General features: G+C 39.0%; 1 protein-coding gene across 1 annotated transcript in view; it reads right to left on the bottom strand.

Moving 5' to 3' along the window:
• Window positions 1-18,366, bottom strand: part of TOPAZ1 (testis and ovary specific TOPAZ 1) — a 76,471-nt gene extending 58,105 nt beyond the window's left edge. The window contains exons 1-4 of the mRNA XM_049862601.1: window positions 17,995-18,366; window positions 15,070-17,542; window positions 9,925-9,986; window positions 9,160-9,287 (exon numbers count right to left, since the gene is read on the bottom strand). Of these exons, the coding sequence (XP_049718558.1) occupies window positions 9,160-9,287; window positions 9,925-9,986; window positions 15,070-17,542; window positions 17,995-18,355 (3,024 nt within the window). The 5' untranslated portion in view covers window positions 18,356-18,366. The remainder of the gene's footprint in view (window positions 1-9,159; window positions 9,288-9,924; window positions 9,987-15,069; window positions 17,543-17,994) is intronic.
• Window positions 18,367-18,737: the final 371 nt, after the last annotated feature.

The raw sequence follows: 18,737 nt of genomic DNA, 5'->3' as shown, positions 1-18,737 counted from the left end.
GAAAGCTGGATTGGCTACATTAATATCATATAAAGTAGATTTCGGAGCAAAGGTCCTTATAAGGGATAGAAAAGGTTATTTGACAATAACAAAGGAGTCAATTCATCAAGGGAACAAAAGAACCCTACATGTTTATGTACTTAATAACAGAGCTTCAAAATACATAAAGCAAAATCTGGAAGAACTGGTAGGAAAAGTAGACAAGCCTAAAATTATGTTAAGATTTGAACACCCCTTGCTCGATATTTGAACACTTAATTGTGCTTGGAACCTGTACAGACCAAGAGGCAGTTGTTGGAACAGAACACGGGGATAATGCATGGTAAAACCAGGGAAGTTATCTGTTGGGGCTGTATCCTTTCACCATACTTATTCAACCTGTATGCTGAGCAAATATTCCGAGAAGCCAGACTACATGAAGAAGAACGCAGCATCAGGATTAAAGAAAGACTCACCAACAACCTGAGTTATGCAGATAACGCAACCTTGCGTGCTGAAAGTGAAGAGCACTTGAAGCACTTACTGATGAAGATCACAGACTACAGTCTTCAGTATGGATTACACCTCAACATAAAGAAAACAGAAATCCTCACAACTGAACCAATAAGGAACATCACGATAAACAGAGAAAACACTGAAGTTGTCAAGGATTTCATTTTACTTGGATCCACAATCAACACCCATGGAAGCAGCAGTCAAGAAATCAAAAGATGCGTTGTATTGAGCGGATCTGCTGCAAAAGGCCTCTTTAAAGTGTTAAAAAGTAAAGATATGACTTTGAGGACTAAGGTGCACCTGACCCAACCCACTGTATTTTCAATTGCCTCACAGATATGACAGCAGTGGGTTTTTTCATATGTATGCAAAAGCTGGACAATGAATAAGGAAGACCTAAGCAGAACTGATGCCCTTTAATTGTGGTGTTAGCAAAGAATACTGAATATACAAGGAAGAACGAACACATTTGTCTTGGAAGAAGTATAGTCAGAATGCTCCTTAGGAGTATGGATGCTGAGACCACCTCATGTACTTTGGACATGTTATCAGGTGGGACCAGTCCCTGGAGAATGACATCATGCTTGGTAAAGTAGAGGGTTATCAAGAAAGAGGAAAACTCTCTATGAGATGGGCTGACACAATGGCTGCAACAATGAGCTCAAACATAGCAGCAACTGTGGGATGGCACAGGACCGGGCAATGTCTCGTTCTGTTGTACACAGGGATGCCATGAGTCACAACTGACTAGAGGGCACCTAACAACAACAACGATACTATCAACCAATTTGACCTGATTGACACATATAGAACACTCCACCCAACAAGAACAGACTACACATATTTTCAAGTGTACATAAAACATTAACAAGATAGACCATTTTACAAAATGCAAAACAAGTCTCTCAAATTATTAAAATCTCTAAAATACGTTCTTTGACCACAATATGATTAAATTAGAAGTCAATAACAACAAAATACATGGAAAATGCTCAGATATTAAGACATAACAAACTTTCAAATAGCCAATGGGTCAAAGAAAAACTCAAAAGAAATTAAGACATATTTTGAACTGAATGAAGATTAAAACACATCATACCAAAACTTGTGGCATGCTGTCCCTATTTGTAGATGACATGACTGTCTATAAAGAAAAAGCCTAAGGAACCTAGAAAAAAACCTTCTAGAGCTAAATATGTGATTTCTTAGCTAATAGAGGTAACAATGTTACAGGATATAAGATAAACATACAAAATTAAATTGTATTTATATATACTAGCAATGGATACTATAATTTAAAGTATATTTATAATCACTCAATAAATATATTTAGGTATAAAAATTTAACAAAGTACAGAACTTTTATCCTGAAAACTATACAACGCTGAAACAATGAAGAAATCAAAGAAGAGCTAAATAAATGGAGAGACATTACATGTTCATAGATTAGAAGCTTCAACATAGTAAAGATGCCAATTCTCCCCAAATTGATCGACAGGTCTAACACAATTCAATTACTACCATGTTGTTATTGTTAGGTGCCATCAAGTTGGCTCCGACTCACAGGGACCCTGTGTACAAAAGAACAAAAACACCGCCTGGTCCTGTATCATCCTCACAATTGCCACTTTATGCTTGAGCCCACTGTTGGAGCCACTGTGTTAATCCATCTCACTAAGGGTCTTCCTCTTTTCCGCTGACCCTCTACTACCAAGCATGATGATGATGTCCTTCTCCAGAGACTGATCCCTCCTGACAACATGTCCAAAGTATGTGAGACGTATGTGAGACGCAGTCTTGCCATCCTTGTTTCTAAGGAACATTCTGGTTGTACTTCTACGGCAGATTTATTCATTCTTTTGGCAGTCCATGGTTTATTCAATATTCTTTGCCAACACCAAAATTCAAAGGCATCAATTCTTCTTCAGTCTTTCTTATTCATTGTCTAACTTTCGCATGTATACGAGGCGAATGATAACACCAGCCTTCAAGGTGACATCTTGGCTTTTCAACACTTTAAAGAGATCTTTTGCAGGAGATCTGCCCAATGCAACGCGTCTTTTGATTTTTTGACTTTTGCTTCCGTGGGTGTTGACTGTGGATCCAAGTAAAATGAAATCCTTGACAACTTCAATCTTTTCTCTGTTTATCACGATGCTGCTTACTGGTCCAGTTGTGGGCATTTTTGTTTTCTTTATGTTGAGGTGTAACCCATACTGAAGGGTTTGGTCTTTGATCTTCATTAGTAAGTGCTTCAAGTCCTCTTCAGTTTCAGCAAGCAAGGTTGTGTCATCTGCATAATGCAGATTGTTAATGAGTCTTCCTCCAATCCTGATGCCCCGTTCTTCTTCATATAGTCTGGCTTCTCGGATTATTTCCTCAGCACACAGACCGAATAGGTATGGTGGAAGGATACAACCCTGATGTACATCTTTCCTGATTTTAAACCACACAGTATCCCCTTCTTCTGTTCCAACAACTGCCTCTTGATTTATGTACAGGTTCCTCTGAGCACAATTAAGTTTTCTGGAATTCCCATTCTTAGCAATGTTATCCATAATTTGTTATGATCCACACAGTCAAATGTTTTGCATAGTCAATAGAACACAGGTAAACATCTTTCTGATATTTTCTGCTTTTAGCCAGGATCCATCTGACATCAGCAATGATAGCCCTGGTTCCACATCCTCTTCTGAATCCAGCTTGAATTTCTGGCAGATCCCTGTTGATACACTGCTGCAGCCACTTTTGAATGGTCTTCAGCAAAATTTTCCTTGTGTGATATTAATGATATTGTTTGGTATTTTCCACATTTGGTTGGATCACCTTTCTTGGGAACAGGCATAAATATGGATCTCTTCCAGTTGTTTGGCCAGGTAGCTGTATTCCAAATTTCTTGGCATAGACAAGTCAGCACTTCTGGTGCTGCATCTGTTTGCTGAAACATCTCAACTGGTATTCCGTCAATTGCTGTGGCCTTGTTTTTGGCCAATGCCTTCACTGCAGCTTAGACGTCTTCCTTCAGTACCATCAGCTCCTGATCGTATGCTACCTCCTGAGAGGGCGGAATGTCGACCAATTCTTTTTGGTAGAGTGACTGTGTATTCCTTCCATCTTCTGTTGATACTTCCTGCACCATTTACTATTTTCCCTGTAGAATCCTTCACTATTGCAACTTGAGGCTTGAATTTTTTCTTCAATTCGTTTAGCCTGAGAAATGCTGAGTGTGTTCTTCTCCTTGGATTTTCTATCTCCAGGTCTGTGCACATATCATTAAAATACTTTGTCTTCTCAAGCTGCCCTTTGAAATCTTAAGTTCAGCTCTTTTACTTCATCATTTCTTCCTTTAGCTTTAGCTACTCGACGTTCAAGATCAAGTTTCAGCATCTCTTCTGACATCCATTTTAGTCTTTTTTTCTTTCCTGTCTTTTTAAGTGACCTCTTGCTTTCTTCATGGATGATACCCTAACGTCATTCCACAACTCATGTGGTCTTCGGTCATTAGTGTTCAGTGCATCAAATCTATTCTTGAGATGGTCTCTAAATTTAGCTAGGATATATTCAAGGTTGTACTTTGGGCCTTGTGGAGTTGTTCTAATTTTCTTCAGTTTCAACTTGAACTTCCATATGAGCAAATGATAATTTGTTCTGCGGTCAGCCCCTGGCCCTGTTCTGACTGATGATATTGAGCTTTTCCAATGTCTCTTTCCACAGATGTAGCTGATCTGACTCCTGTGCATGCCATCTGGGGAGGTCCACATGTATAGCTGCTGTTTATGTAGTTGAAAAAATGTATTTGCAATGAAGAAGTCGTTGGTCTTGCAAAATTCAATCATGCAATCTCTGGCATCATTTCTATCATCAAGGCCGTATTTTCAACTACTGATCCTTCTTCTTTTCTTTCCAACTTTTGCATTCAAATCACCAGTAATTATCGTGCATCCTGATTGCACGGTTGATCAATTTCACACTGTAGAAGTTGGTAAAAATCTTCAATTTCTTCATCCTTGGCCATAGTAGTTGGTACGTAAATTTGAATAATAGTTGCATTAACTGGTCTTCCTTTTAGGTGTATGGATATTATCCTATCACTGACAGTGTTGTACTTCAGGATAGATCTTAAAACTTTTTTGACGAATGCAAATGCCATTCCTCTTCAAGTTGTCATTCCCGGCATAGTAGACCATGACTGTCCAATTCAAGATGGCCAATACCAGTCTATTTTAGCCCACTAATGCCTAGGATATTGATGTTTATGCGTTCCATTTCATTTTTGACAATTTCCAATTTCCCTAGATTTGTACTTCATAAATTCCATGTTCCAATTATTAATGGATGTTTGAAGATGTTTCGTCTCATTTTGAGTCATGTCACATCATTCCCTTTCCTCGAACAAAATGAACTCCGACCATAAAAAAAGCAGTCAAACAATTTTGTGGATTGTTTTTAAAAGAGCTAATACTGAAAAAGTCTATATTCTTAAAATATTTACAGTGTTAGGAACTTGGTGAATTTTGGCAAACATTTACTTAATTCTATCCTGGCAGGAATGAATGAGTCAAGTCTTCTCCTAAGCTTTAAGTAGAACAGAGTATAAACTGTTTTCTATTTTCTTTTTTTTTAATTTCATTGTGCTTTAGGTGAAAGTTTACAGGGCAAATTAGTTTCTCAGTCAAAAATTTATACACAAATTGTTTTGGGACATTGGTTACAATCCTTGCAATGTGTCAGCACTCTCCCCCTTTTCTTTTCCACCCAGTTTCTTTGTGTCCATTTTTTCAGCTTTCCTGTCCCTTCCTGCCTTTTCATCTTTGCTTTTGGGCAGGCGTTGCCAATTTGGTCTTGCATACTTAATTGAACAAAAAAATGTTTCTCACACGTGTTACTGCTTGTTTTATAGGCCTGTCTAATCTTTAGCTGAAAGGTGGACTTCAAGAGTGGCTTCAGTTCTGAGTTAGCAGGGTGTCTGGTGGCCACAGTCCCAGAGGTTCCTGCAGTCTCTGTCAGACCAGTAAGTCTGATCCTTTTTTGTGGATCTGGATTTGTTCTACATTTTTCTGTCTAGGACCATCTATTGTGATCCCTGTCAGAGTGACTGTTGGTGGTACCCAGGTACCATCTAGTAGTTCTGGGCTCAGCCTGTCTTCTATTTTCTAATGGTTAGAGCAAGGGTTGTCAAAAACTATGGCCCACGGGCTACCTGATTTTATAAATAAAGTTTTATTTGACACAGCTATCCCTGTTCAATTACATATTGTCTATGGTTTCTTCCACACTACAAAGGCAGAGGTGAGTAGCTGCAACAACAACTGCATGGCCCCGAAATCCTAAAACACTTCATATCTGGCTCTTTACAGAAAAAGTTTGTTGATCCCTGCTGTAGAGTCAAGGGAGTCTGCTGTGTGACCTGAGACAAGGCACTGAGCCGAAGTCTGAATTTCCTCATCTGTTAAAAGGAAATAACTGCACATACCTCATATGCAGTAAAGGATTAACTCAGTAAGACTGGGTTGTCCACACCCTGCTCACTAAAGGTTTGGCCCTTGACCTGCTCCTGGGAGGTATCCTCTAAGCCCTTGGAATACCTTGCCTGATAAGTATGTCTTTGTTTACCTGAAGGCCTTGGGCCATACCAGGGAGTCCATGTTAAGAGTGTAATTTATGTGGAGATCTCAGGCCACACAGTATCAGCCTGAATTCTGGAGAGGCTAGAGACTAGGTGACCAAGGTCAGCTGTGCTGGTGGTCAGAATCCTGAACATCAAGGCTCTAGCTAACTTCCTGGTCTGCTGCCACTGGGAGAAGCACTGTCCACAGAACTCCACAGGGAAAGGACAACTAAGAGCTTGCACCTGGAGTCTCCAGGACCCTGCCCTATGTGCCTCTTCCTTTTGCTGACTGTAATCTGTATCCCTTTGCTGTAATAAACTGTAACCATGAATATTACAGCTTTGCTGAGGTTTGTGTGTCCTTCTAGCAAACCACTGAAGTTGAGGGTGGTCCTGGGGTCCCTGAATAGCACCTGTTAAACTGTTACAGGAATAAAATGTTATAATCCATGCTAGGTATTTAGCAGTAGCTGGTAAACAGTAAATGCTCTACACATGTCAGCCATCGTTATCATCAAACCACTATGCAGATACTTTAAGATTTTTAAAAATTCCCATCATAGGGCACTTCGAGCACTTAAAAGACTAATTTTAAATGAGGTTCATACTCAAACATTCACTCAACAATTATTTGTGTTATTACTCTATATCAACCACTGCTCTAGGTGCCAGAGATTCAGCAGTAAAGAAAGCGGACAAAAATCCCTGCCTTAATGGAATTTATATTCTATTAGGGCAAGACAAAAATAAACATAAATAAAATATATGGTATGTCAGATCATGACAGGCACCAGAAAGGCAGGTATGAAATTTGAGAGAAGGGAGAGAACTGAAGTATTAGGTTACATGGCCAGCGAAGGCCTTTCTGAGAATACAAAGTATGAGTAAGGATCTGAAGGAAATAAGAGTGCCAGTCATACCATTTTCTAAGGGAAGAACATTCCAGGTAGCGAGAATGGCAAGGGTAAAGGCCCTGAAGTGGGACAAATCCTGGCATGTTTCCAAGAACAGTAAGGAGACTAGTGTAGTTAGTGAAATGGATAAGGGCAGTAAAAGAATTGTAGAGGTAATACGGTGGGGATGAAGTACTGGAAACAAATGTAGGGCCTTGTGGGTCACAGTAAGGACTCTGACTTTGACTCCTGATGATATTAGAACGCCCTGGAGACTTTGAAGCAGAAAAATAACATGATCTGACTTAATGCTGTGTTGAGAAGAGACTACAAGAGGACAAGATTAAAAGCAGGAGGGTACTGTAATATTTGAGGCAAGAAATGACATTGGCCTAGACCTGAGTGGTAGCGGTGGGGCTGATGAAAAGTGGACAGTTCCTAGACATCATCTGAAGGTAGAGCCAGCAGTTTCCTTACAGTCTGAATACTGAGTGAGAGAAAAAGAAAGTGAAGAAAACCAGGGCCTGGGGCCCGAGCAACTATTAGGACGGAGATGCCATTAACAGAGAAGGGGAAGATTACAGGGAGGGCTGGTTTATGGTAGGCAAGGGGATGGATATAAGGAGTTCAGTTTTGGACTTGTTAAGTTGACATGCCTAATGACACATCCAAGTGGAAAAATCAAGTAGACAACGAGACATAAGGATCTACAATTTAGAGAAGTTTCAGCTGGAGATATAAATCTGAGAGTCTTAGCACACAGATGGCATTTAAACCAATGAGATTAGGTAAGACCATCTACAGAACAAGTTGAGGTAGAAAAAACAACAGATTCAAGGTCTGGGCTCTGGGCCACTCCAACATGCAGAGGCCAGGGAGATCTGGAGAAACTAACAAAACCAACTGGGAAGTCACAGCCTGAAAGGCAGACAGCAAACCAGGCAAGTATGTTTACCCTGGAAGCCAAATGGAGTTAAGTGTTTCAAGGAAAGAATGATCAACTGTGTCAAATACTGGTGACAGGTTAAGTAAAATTAAAAAAAAAAAAAAGTAAAATTAGGACTGAGAAATGTCCATTAGATTCAGCAACATGGAGGCTGCTGAAGAATTTGAAGAGTAGTTTCGGTGGAGGAGTGAAAATGAAAACCTTTGGAATGGGTTCAAGAAAATTAGAGGACAGAAAGAGATATGCATTTTGAGAAACAGGCTAACAGCTAAAGAGGGAAATGGGACCATGACAGGGTTTTTATGTTTTATTTTAGGATGGGAGGAATTACAACATGTTTACATGCTTATTAAAATGATCCTGTAGTAAAGGCAAAATTACTGGAGCAGTATTTTAAGAGACAGAAATGGTGGCATCTAGCACACACGTGAAGGGAATAACCTTGGCTAGTCCATCCATTGTAATAGAAAAGAAGCTGGAGTGTTGGGAGCACATACAAGCATGTGAGCTAATGCACTGTTGGAAACTTATGGAAGTCTTTCCCGATTACTTTAATTTCCTTGAAGTAGGAAACAAGCTGTTACCTTTGAGGATGGATGAGGACGAATAAGAAGTTTAAGGGGCAAGAAGAAAGTATGAAATAGCTGCCTACGAGTCAATTAAGTTGTGCAAAAGTTTCAGGCAATCATACACATTACCTGGCAGAAAATAAGAACAAAAACCTAATGTCAAAGTTTTCCCTAAAATATCATACCCCAGTGGTATGTTTCCGCATCAGGTTACGTTTAGTTCTATTTCCTAAATCTTCTGCATCTGTGGTCAAAGGACTGAAACTTGTAATAATGGCCCTCAGGTCTTTAAGATATTCTAAAATTTCAAGGAAAGTCAAATGATAGTCAGTACTCTGCGTTTAACAAGGCAAAAAACAGGCAACATTTTGTTTAGAAAGACTTTCGTAAGATTTGAGATAAACATCAGATACCAAAAAAGCTAAATATATAATTAAATAGTATACCTCATTTTCCCTGATGAGGGAAATTCTGCTTATACTGTGCTTATGTAAAGCACCAAACCATATATCCCAGGAACAAGTGAAGTGATTGTTCTACCCAATAAAAAGGAGTCATACTTGTCACTTGACACGACTGTTAAGATGAAGTTCTCCATTACCACTATTTAAACCAAGAAATAAGAAAATGCAAAAGATTCCTGAGTACCTTCTCATCCAAGTCCGAACCTTTTATGTGTTCACTGAATTCTCCCAGTTTTTCATTTTCAGTGGTCTCATTGGTAACCTCTCCTAAGGAAATACTCAGACCTCTGGATTCATGCTTTATCTCATTTGCTGCAAAGAAGTAATATCGAACTGTAAAAACTTCCCATGACAAAATAAGCAAGTCATTCAAAGATTGCTCTAAAAATGGGCTAGAATTCAGAGGCTCCTTTAAGGTCTAATGTGACAAATATGAAGTAGAGTTTTCAGCAAATTATAGAGCAAATCCTCCCCCTTTACAAAAATAACTCCATTATATAGTATAAGAAGAACTGGAAGTAATATAAAATGGAAAAACATTTCAAGATAAATACATTTAAGAATCTTTCTTGATCATGTCCAGTTATTTTCAATATGTTTCTAAAACCTGAAAATCAAAGTAAAATTAACTTTCATATTGTTAGTTCCTGTGAAGTAAAGATCCAGGTAATTAACATTATGATTAGTTGTTAACAATCAAAAAATTTAAAAAGGACTAAGGTTTAAAATGTGGTAAAGCTAAATATATAAGACTACAAAAATTGCTGAGGCCAATTATCTTTTGCAGATAAAGCCTAGCATAGCTTTTTTTAAAACAATCAAATGGAAAAGATCTCAAAATTTGGCCTGCCTACCAGTCATATTAAAATGGAGAAAAACTGACAAACTGTAAAATATAGGGTTAAAAAAAGATTTCAATATTGCATATTCCAAAAATATCCAATCTTACCTGCTAACAAGGAAGCAGAGATGTCCGACTTCATCAGTTCAGGGTCCAGTACAGGAAGGTCTCTATTATAAACCCAACAGAGCTTAAACATTATATTCCAAGCAGAACTATCCACCTCTCTAAACACTATACAATACCAGCATTAACAGCTGGTGATCATAAGCGCAAGTCCTCCAGGACAGTGTACTATACTGGGATTCAGGACTCAGAACCCCCAGGCAGACCCCTCATTTGGTTCTGTAATCACATATTGCCTCAAAGTTAGGCAGTGCTGCCATTCAACTTTGTTACTCAGAGAGAACCCAATGAGATGTTCCAAGAACTTCAAAATATATAAAGTATTATAGCAATGAAAGACAGTGTTCAGCTCCTACTTTCAAGTATATATACATGTCTTCAGGATAAACGAGAGACATCTTGAGAGTAAGAGGCTGTGGGTTTTTTGTAGTCTCTAAAGCAACATCATCTAAAGGTCAAAGCTATAGATATCAGATCAACCTGGTATCATATACTGTTCTGCCACTTTCTGTATGATCTGTGGCAAAGCTATGTAATTTCTTTGAGTCTAATGTGATCTGTAAAATGAGAATACCAACTACCTATGAGGTTACTGTGAGGATTAAACGAGATAGTGTCCTTAAAGCCAATAACACAGCCTCACCAAACAAAACATACATATACATATATAGGAGCTAAGCTTTGGTGGTACAGTGGTTAAGAACTGTGGCTGCTAACCAAAAGGCTGGCAGTTGGAATGCTTGGAAACCCTACAAGGCAGTTCTACTCTGTCCTACAGGGCTGCCAGGAGGTTGCCATCGACTTGATGGTAATGGGTTTACGGGTTTTTTTCCAAATACAAAGGGCCAAACACTATTTTTAAAAATTTAGATACATAAAAGTACACAGAATATAATAAACATCTATAATCCCACCATTTATTCATTTAATAAGCGGGTTTTATTAAACATATTTCATAGCTCACGACTGCTCTTCATCGGTTCAGGGTTACTTTCAAGCTAAGAAATAGGAAAACTAAACATTTTGTGTACACTATTCTTTGAAGTCTTTGAAAAATATTAAGTATTTTCCCCCAACATATACCCTAGCAACAATCAAAAGTATACAGTTTAAAAGGTGGGAAAATAACACAAACAGAAAACACACACACACACACACGCAAATCTCTTTCTCCAACCCAGACTTCTCTCCAGATTTAGCTGTCAGAACATTTTCATCTCAGTATCTCAAAGGTGTCTTCAAGGCAACGTTAACTAAATCTGACCTCTTGAATAGGTACCTCTTCCTGAATCTTACCCCTCTGCCTCTGAAACAAATGTTAATGTCCCTCTAAGAGATAAAAAAAGCTCCTCCCTCTCCCTCACCTCCATCTGATTAATCAATTTCACTTCCTGAATCTCTCTCAGATTCAGCTAGGTTCTCCACTCCCACTCCCACTTCTGTGTTTGAAGTCACCATGTCCTTTGGGTCTAATTATTACAATAGCCCTGTGCTGATTTATTCTCCACACTAAAGGTATGATGATTTTAAGAATGTAGGTCAGATCAAATTCTCTACTTCAAAGTCCAGGGGATTCCTATGTGCTCTAAGGGTAAAGTTAAAACTCACTGTAAGTTCCAGTTAGTTGACCTTTCACCCCAGTTTCCTCCCCCCAGCACCATAGTTGTCAAAGAAGGAACGGATGCAGATCCATCAAAGAGTCTTAAAAACCCATGCCAAGCAATTCAGACTCTATCCTTGGGTGACCGAGAGCCACTGAAGAACTGTATGCAGTCACTGGCAGATCAATTTCTATTTCTGAATACCACTATGGCAGAGGACATACTAAGAGAATTCAGGAAAAATAACCAGGGGCCCATTACAATAATCTAAGAGAAAGGTGACTAAGATAACAGCAGTAAGAACTGAGAGGAAGAGTAGTCATGAGAGATATGGTAACAGCAGGAACAGGATTAAGTGGCCCAATGAATAACACTGAAGAAGTGAGGGATGGGGAAGCTTCTGCAGTTTGTAATTATCCTGAAAAGTTCCATTCACATATAGGTACAGCAAATGTACTGCTTAATTTCAAAGAATTAAGCTAGTATTTACAATATTGCTAGTATAGTGTATATAGGCATGAGAAGCTTTTTTCTATGATGAATAACAAGGAAGGTAAAACTGACATGGCACTCTTAGAAGTAGTCTACTTTTGTTTTGAATTTGAAAGATACTAAGAAGTCGAAATAACCAAAATTAAAAATACGTAATGAACAAAATTATAGTCCACCAAAATATTTTACAGTTTCACATGATGGAACAGAAATTTACAATTTGGCATTGATGCAGTGGGAAAGGAAGAAGAAGGGAAAAGATGGATAGAGGGACAAGATAGATAGAGGAAAAAAAACAGACAGGCTTGGTCAAGGCTAGAGAAGTACACAGAAAACAGAAGATCTGAGCAAAAAGGAAAGGAGACTGAGAGGCTGAAATCAATTCTGAAGTACTACCCATATTACATCAAGTTTATCCTCCACCAGAATACAATTTTTCAAGCAGCTGATAAAATCTATCTAGTGGATCCCAACCGGGATTATTTTTAAAAATCAAACAGAATAAAACACAAAATGTGAGACTGCATCACTTGTAGTATGGAAAATAGTTTTGTATACCTATTGTTTTGTTATCTGTATGTACCGGATCATAATGTAAACTGTATCTTTTACTGTTAACTGCCAAACAGATTTGAAGATGACTATTGTAGAATGATTACTAGCAGAAAAAGTCTGAAAACCATCATTCAAGAAAAACTTCAAAAATGTTATTGCCTTTTTTGAGATGTTAACTAGCTGACCTCCTCCAATCCTGATGAAATAGCCGCAATCGACAGCCATGGAAGCAGCAGTCGAGAAATCAAATGACCCATTGCACTGGGTAAATCTGCTGCAAAGGACCTCTTTAAAGTGTTGAAAAGCAAAGATGTCACCTTGAAGACTAAGGTGAGCCTGACCCAAGCCATGGTATTTTCAATCATCTCATATGCATGTGAAAGCTGGACAATTAATAAGGAAGAATGAAGAAGAACTGATGCCTTTGAATTACAGTGTTGACAAAGAATACGGAATATACCATGGATTGCCAGAACGAACAAATCTATCCTGGAACAAGTACACCCACAATGCTCATTAGAAGCAAGGATTCCAAGACTTCGTCTTACGTAATTTGGATATGTTGTCAAGAGGAACCAATCCCTGGAGAAGGACATCGTGCTTGGTAAAGTAGAGGGTCAGCAAAAAAGAAGACCCTCGATGAGATGGATTGACACAGTGGCTGCAACAATAAGCTCAAATATAGCAATGATTTTAAGGAAGGTGCAGGATAGGACTATTTCATTCTGCTGTGCATAAAGTTGCTGTGAGTCAGAACCGATTCCACGGCACCTAATAACAACAACAAGAACAATATGCCTAGATAGATGTCTGGAACTGTTCATACAAATTGTTAGCAATTAATTTATTATCTTGTGTAGTGGGAACTTCCCCTCCTTTTACACTTTAATGCAGTAAAACATGTACCATTTTTAGAAAATCAGCCTTTTTTCTTCAATAAATAAAAAACCACCAATTGTCCTGACCTTTAATTTGTAACATTTAGCTTTCTTTACTTTTGGCTGTAGCTCATTGTCAACATTTTGTTGGCTAACAGAGATGTTCATTTTTGAATGCAAGAGTTCTATTCTTCCCTTGTATTCCTTGAAGGAAGCATGGTGTAACGAGAGTTAAAAAAAAAACCTAAATAACTTTAAAAAAAAACTCCGTTTATTGAACCCTTATACTAGTCCAATGCCATGCTAAAACCTTATCCATCCATTTTTTTAATTTAATCCTCACAATCCTAAGGCAAAAGTACTTTCTCTTTTTACAAATAAGGTGAAATAATTTGTCCCAAAGGTCACATAGCTAGTAAGTGTCAACGAAAAGATTAAATAACCTAGATCAGACTATAAAAGTCAAGCTCTTAACCATTAGTTTTAGAGTAAGAGAAATCTGGGTTCAAATCCAGGCTCTGTTACTAGCGGTGTGACGTTGGCCAAGTGACAAACTGTCATCTTCATTTTTTCATTTTCGAAATGGGAAGATTACCATCCTACCTCATTCAGTAGTTAAAAATAAATAATAAAGTTCTTGGTTCTGTTATTTGGCACCTAGAAAGCACTCTATTTGATGATAAGTTATAATTTCTTGCAACATTAAGAGAATCAAGATGAGTATGATATCATAAAGGTGAGTAAAATTTATAAATACCAGAGACATTTAAATCATGTACCTTTGAACTTTAGTGGAAAGTGTTTTTATGTTTCCTTCTAAATCTGTTCACAAAAATTCTAATATTAAAGTATTGTGACATACTAATGTAGAGCTTGAAGAATGGTAAAAGTTTAGTAAAATACGACATAACACCAAAAACAATTTGGGCCAACCAAAACAGATTAAGCTCTTGAGCGTGAAGCGTTACTACATGGCTCCATCTCAAGTTGCCTGAGCAAACTAGCCCTATGTGGGGAGAATCATCATCATTTTAAAGCCATCACCATCATCTTAAAAGTAAAATCATGGGGGAAAAAAATTTAAGTTTAAGCTAACTTTTGATTCTACTCTCAAGTATTATTTACTTTAAATAAAACTTTTGAAGATTTTTGGTTCCCTTAAAAATGAATTTTTTATCTAACAAGCCACAGAAAATGGATTAATATTTACAGCACTCATCTTAATAAGCAACCTGGCTGAAATAAAAGTGTATCTGCATGTTCATAACTGAAAATCACATGAAAAAAATTTTAATTGACTTTTGAAAGAAGCAACCTCAGTAACTTAAAAAGCCACTTTATATATCACCATTTTTAAATTTTAAATAGCTAATCTGCTCCACTGTGTTTTCCAAGATACATTACAATCCTTTATTTCTACTCTAAGTTTTAGCATTTCTGGGTCTCAGGATTAATACGTTACATTTAAAAAATGCCTGGGTTAAAAGAAAAACTAATGGAGCTTCAATGATCACTGATAAGTCAGTGACATTTCAGAGTCTAAAGTACTTTTGAAACCCGCAACAAAATGTGCACCAAAGGGCATACTTGAACATGCATACCTCAAGTCATCACTTGGTTCTTTTTTTTCTGGAAGTTCCATTTGTTTGCAGTCTGTTGTTTGGTGCTCTTCAGCAACGCTGGGCTCCAGGCTTATCACGGGTACCTCTGATGTGAAAGAAGGCTCCCCTTCACTGGAAACTCCAAAGAGGTCTGGGTCATCTTGAATTACATCAATTAAGAGGACATCATCTTCATATGCTTTAAGAATATCTGGAAACTCCACTTTAATTTCTGAAAAGCTCTCAGTCATTTTTTTACCCTTATTTTCAGAGGAAACTGGTTCAAATATGTCTTGTTCATTAGAACAGAAGGCAGTACTTTTCCCTATACACCCAGGATCACAAGAAAAAGTATTATTTTCAACTTTGAGAGAAACGGCTTCCTTGTTAGAGACAATATTGCCTAGTTTGGAGATGTGACTGGATGGTTTATTATTACTTTGCTTTGAAAAGCTTGAAGAAATACTACAGGAATTTTTACTGTAGAATGAGTCAGAACTCGCCTGCATTGGAGTTGTACTATTTTGTATGCTCAAAGATTGAGTTCCTGAAGTTACTATGGAGACATTTTCTTTATTCCTATTGTGTCTTACCTCTGCTACAGATAAATTATCAAGAAGTTCTAGGGGACTATAAGCTTCTCTCTCTGATGACTTGGTATTTACTTCTTTTCTTTTTCCTGTTTTATTCTTAAGCAAGGGAATTTTAAAATTAGTCAGCCGTCCTGTGTTCAATATTTTAACCAAATCTGGAACCACAAGTGTTTGCTTAGCAATACATGCTTTTCGATGAATAGATTTGCCTGTAGAGTTATTTGCTTCCTGGCCATCCTGGGAAGCCACTGGCAAATTAGGTTTTGCTAAACTCCCTTTATCTTTTTTTTTACTTCCTGTCAAGCTTTGAGTCACACTAGTTAACTGAGTATCTTCAGTAGTATTCGAAGCTGCCTCTGGCCCGGTTCTGCTCAGATCCTCTGACCTCCGTTTTTTATCATCGCTGATTATAGGTTCCTCTACAACCATTAAAGGAGGTTCTATTGAAACTGAAGACAGACAATTCACATTGGAATCCGATTTTTCTTTACTTGAAGATTCGGTGTTTGTTTCTGTTATGGAACTCTGTAACAATACTTTGGAATCAGTTAAGTGAGTCTGATTCATTGGGTGTTTAAGGAAATCATCTTGACTGAAACTTTCCCCACACCCAGAAAAAGAATAATTTGATTCTGGAAAGGAAGCCTTTTTCCAACACTGAACAGATATTCTAGCACATGAATAACAAGGCCAAGTTCTTTTACCAGTCATTGGTATTGTTCTATGACAGCTTAACTTTGATTCTTCAGCTTCATTTCCCAACTCTTCCTGTGAAGGACTTTCAATATGATGGTAATCAGAAAGACTGGATGTATCACTAGGTGACTTCACTATTGAGCTTTTCACTAACTTTAAGTGTTCTTCTGGCTCCGTATTTTTACATACTGAGGGCTCTGAAGCAGTCTTTGTTTCTTCTTTCAAAAGTGGGTCAAAGGCTTTCCAAAACTTAGCATTTACCTGATGTTCAGGACTTGTTTTTTTCTCTACTGTTTCTGGAAGGCTTAATGAATAATCCATTGGAGAGTGTGTATTATGGTTCACGTTCCTCAAAACTTTGTAAGGGTCTTTTTTAGTCTCTAAAGTCCTTGCTTCTTTACTTTCAGCACACACTTGGTTTTCTTGTAACAGCAATGCAGACTTGTTATACACATTAGAGAAGCTCATCTCAGGAACTGTTTCATCTCCTTTTTCTGACAACTTCATCTTTTTCTTGGGTTTTTTCCCAATACTGCTCTCCTCCATTGAATTTTTTTTTTTTTCACTTCGAAGGCAGGAAAGTAAGCCATTACTTGTACTTTGGTATAAATCACTTTCTTCAAGCAAGAATTTATTTACTCCCGTTAAGTTTTCTTCAGTTTGTAAAAGTTGAGGAATACTATTTGCATCACTCTTCTCTGCAAGACTCTTAAGATTTTCTTTCTTTGAGGAATTTTCTGCTACATGCATACATCCACCATCAGGTTTATGTTCAAGGTTGTTTTCATCATTACAACCCTTAAAATGGGGGAAACAATTACTATCATGTAACTTTAAAATGGAATTATTTTCTATTCCAGGTGACAAGCTGTTACAAGAATATTTTGGAGTATTCTTGTACAGTTCATCTCGGAATTCGACCTTAATATTTTGTGCAGCCTTTTTTTTGGTTATGTTGAGAGACAGGCTCTCTAAACTTTTAAGTTTTTTAATCTGAATTTTTCTTTTAATACCTTCTACCAAACCTTCCTTACCCAAAGACTGCAAGAAAGCCATACTTGGAAATTCACTGCACTCCACTGTTTGGAAAGATTCCGAAGTGGTTAACGACTCCTTCCTTACCAGGTCAATTCCTGGCTGTGGATCATCGCTTGAAGCTTCAGTAGCTTTTCTTTTTTCCTTGGCTGATCAAAAAAAGAAAAAAAACAGACCAGAATTCATATGAAGGAGGAAAAAGGAATGCCACTTAAAATAAAAACTTATGAAGCCACCCATCGTTACTTCCCTGAATAGCTGTGTGGAAATATACTTTGTTTTTAAATAAAAGACCTATTTTCAGTTAAGGAACTACATAAAACCTTGTATAAATTCTAAGGCAGCTGAATAACCCCCATCATCATCCTTTCACACTAGCCAAAATGGGGTCATTAATAAGAATTTGTCCTACAGGAATTCATACCAAGGGCTCCTAACGGGGCAAACACCTTTCAAAATAACCCCGTTTACCCTCTCCTTATCATGTGCATCAGTAAAGATCACGAAGATTAAAGTTAAAAACTGCTAGGGAAACGAGAAGGGAGCTGACAGGCTGAGGTGCAAAAAGTAGAAAGGGAGCACCCACCGAGAGCTTTCTTACTGTGTCTTTCCCATTCCAAGGGGAGCCTGGCGTCCTTCGCTGCTTCTACGCCCGGTCGGTCCGCACTCGACGGCCCCGCGTGGTCCCCCGACAGGCCTCCGGGCCCCTCCACTCGCCGCCTCGTGGTCTTCCCAGCCCCGGACACCTCACCCGACGCCTCGCTTTCCACTCGTTCTCTCTCAGACACCGGGGCCACCATTCTCTGCTTTTGCCTGTTCTCCTCACGCCCCCCGGGCTCAGGGCCGCTGCCTCCCGTCTCGCCTGGCCCCAGCGCCGCCCTCCGGCCTCGCTTCCTCAGGCCCCGCGCTTCAACTTCATGCCCCTGGGCCGCCGCGGGGCCCGAACTGTTCGGGCGTCGCATCCGCCCTGGGCCGCCCGCCTGCCCTGCCGCGCCGGCTCACAAGAAGCCTCCCTCAGACAGGAGCCTACAGTCTTTGGCCCCGCCCCACGCCGCCCACCTACGCTGCCCGGACCGGAAGCGGAAGTGGGGCCTGCGCGGCCGAGTCCCGCCTGAGGCGGCTGGGCCTAACGGGCGGAAGGTTCACGACCCCGGATTGTCTGAGGCGTAGAGAAAGCGCCTCGAGCCGCTCTGAAGGCGACAGCGACTCGGCTAGGGGGGTGTTCCTGCGCGGGCCTCTCCCCAAGTCTCTGGTGTGCCTAGCGCTAGGCCAGACCTTCCCAGAGACGTTCAGCTCCAAAGCCGCTGTCTGCCGATGGCCTCTAAACTCCAAGACTTCTCTTGG

Source organism: Elephas maximus, chromosome 20, assembly GCF_024166365.1.
Source record: "Elephas maximus indicus isolate mEleMax1 chromosome 20, mEleMax1 primary haplotype, whole genome shotgun sequence".
NCBI classification, from domain to species: Eukaryota; Metazoa; Chordata; class Mammalia; order Proboscidea; family Elephantidae; genus Elephas; species Elephas maximus.
This window is presented reverse-complemented; position numbering and strand designations above follow the sequence as displayed.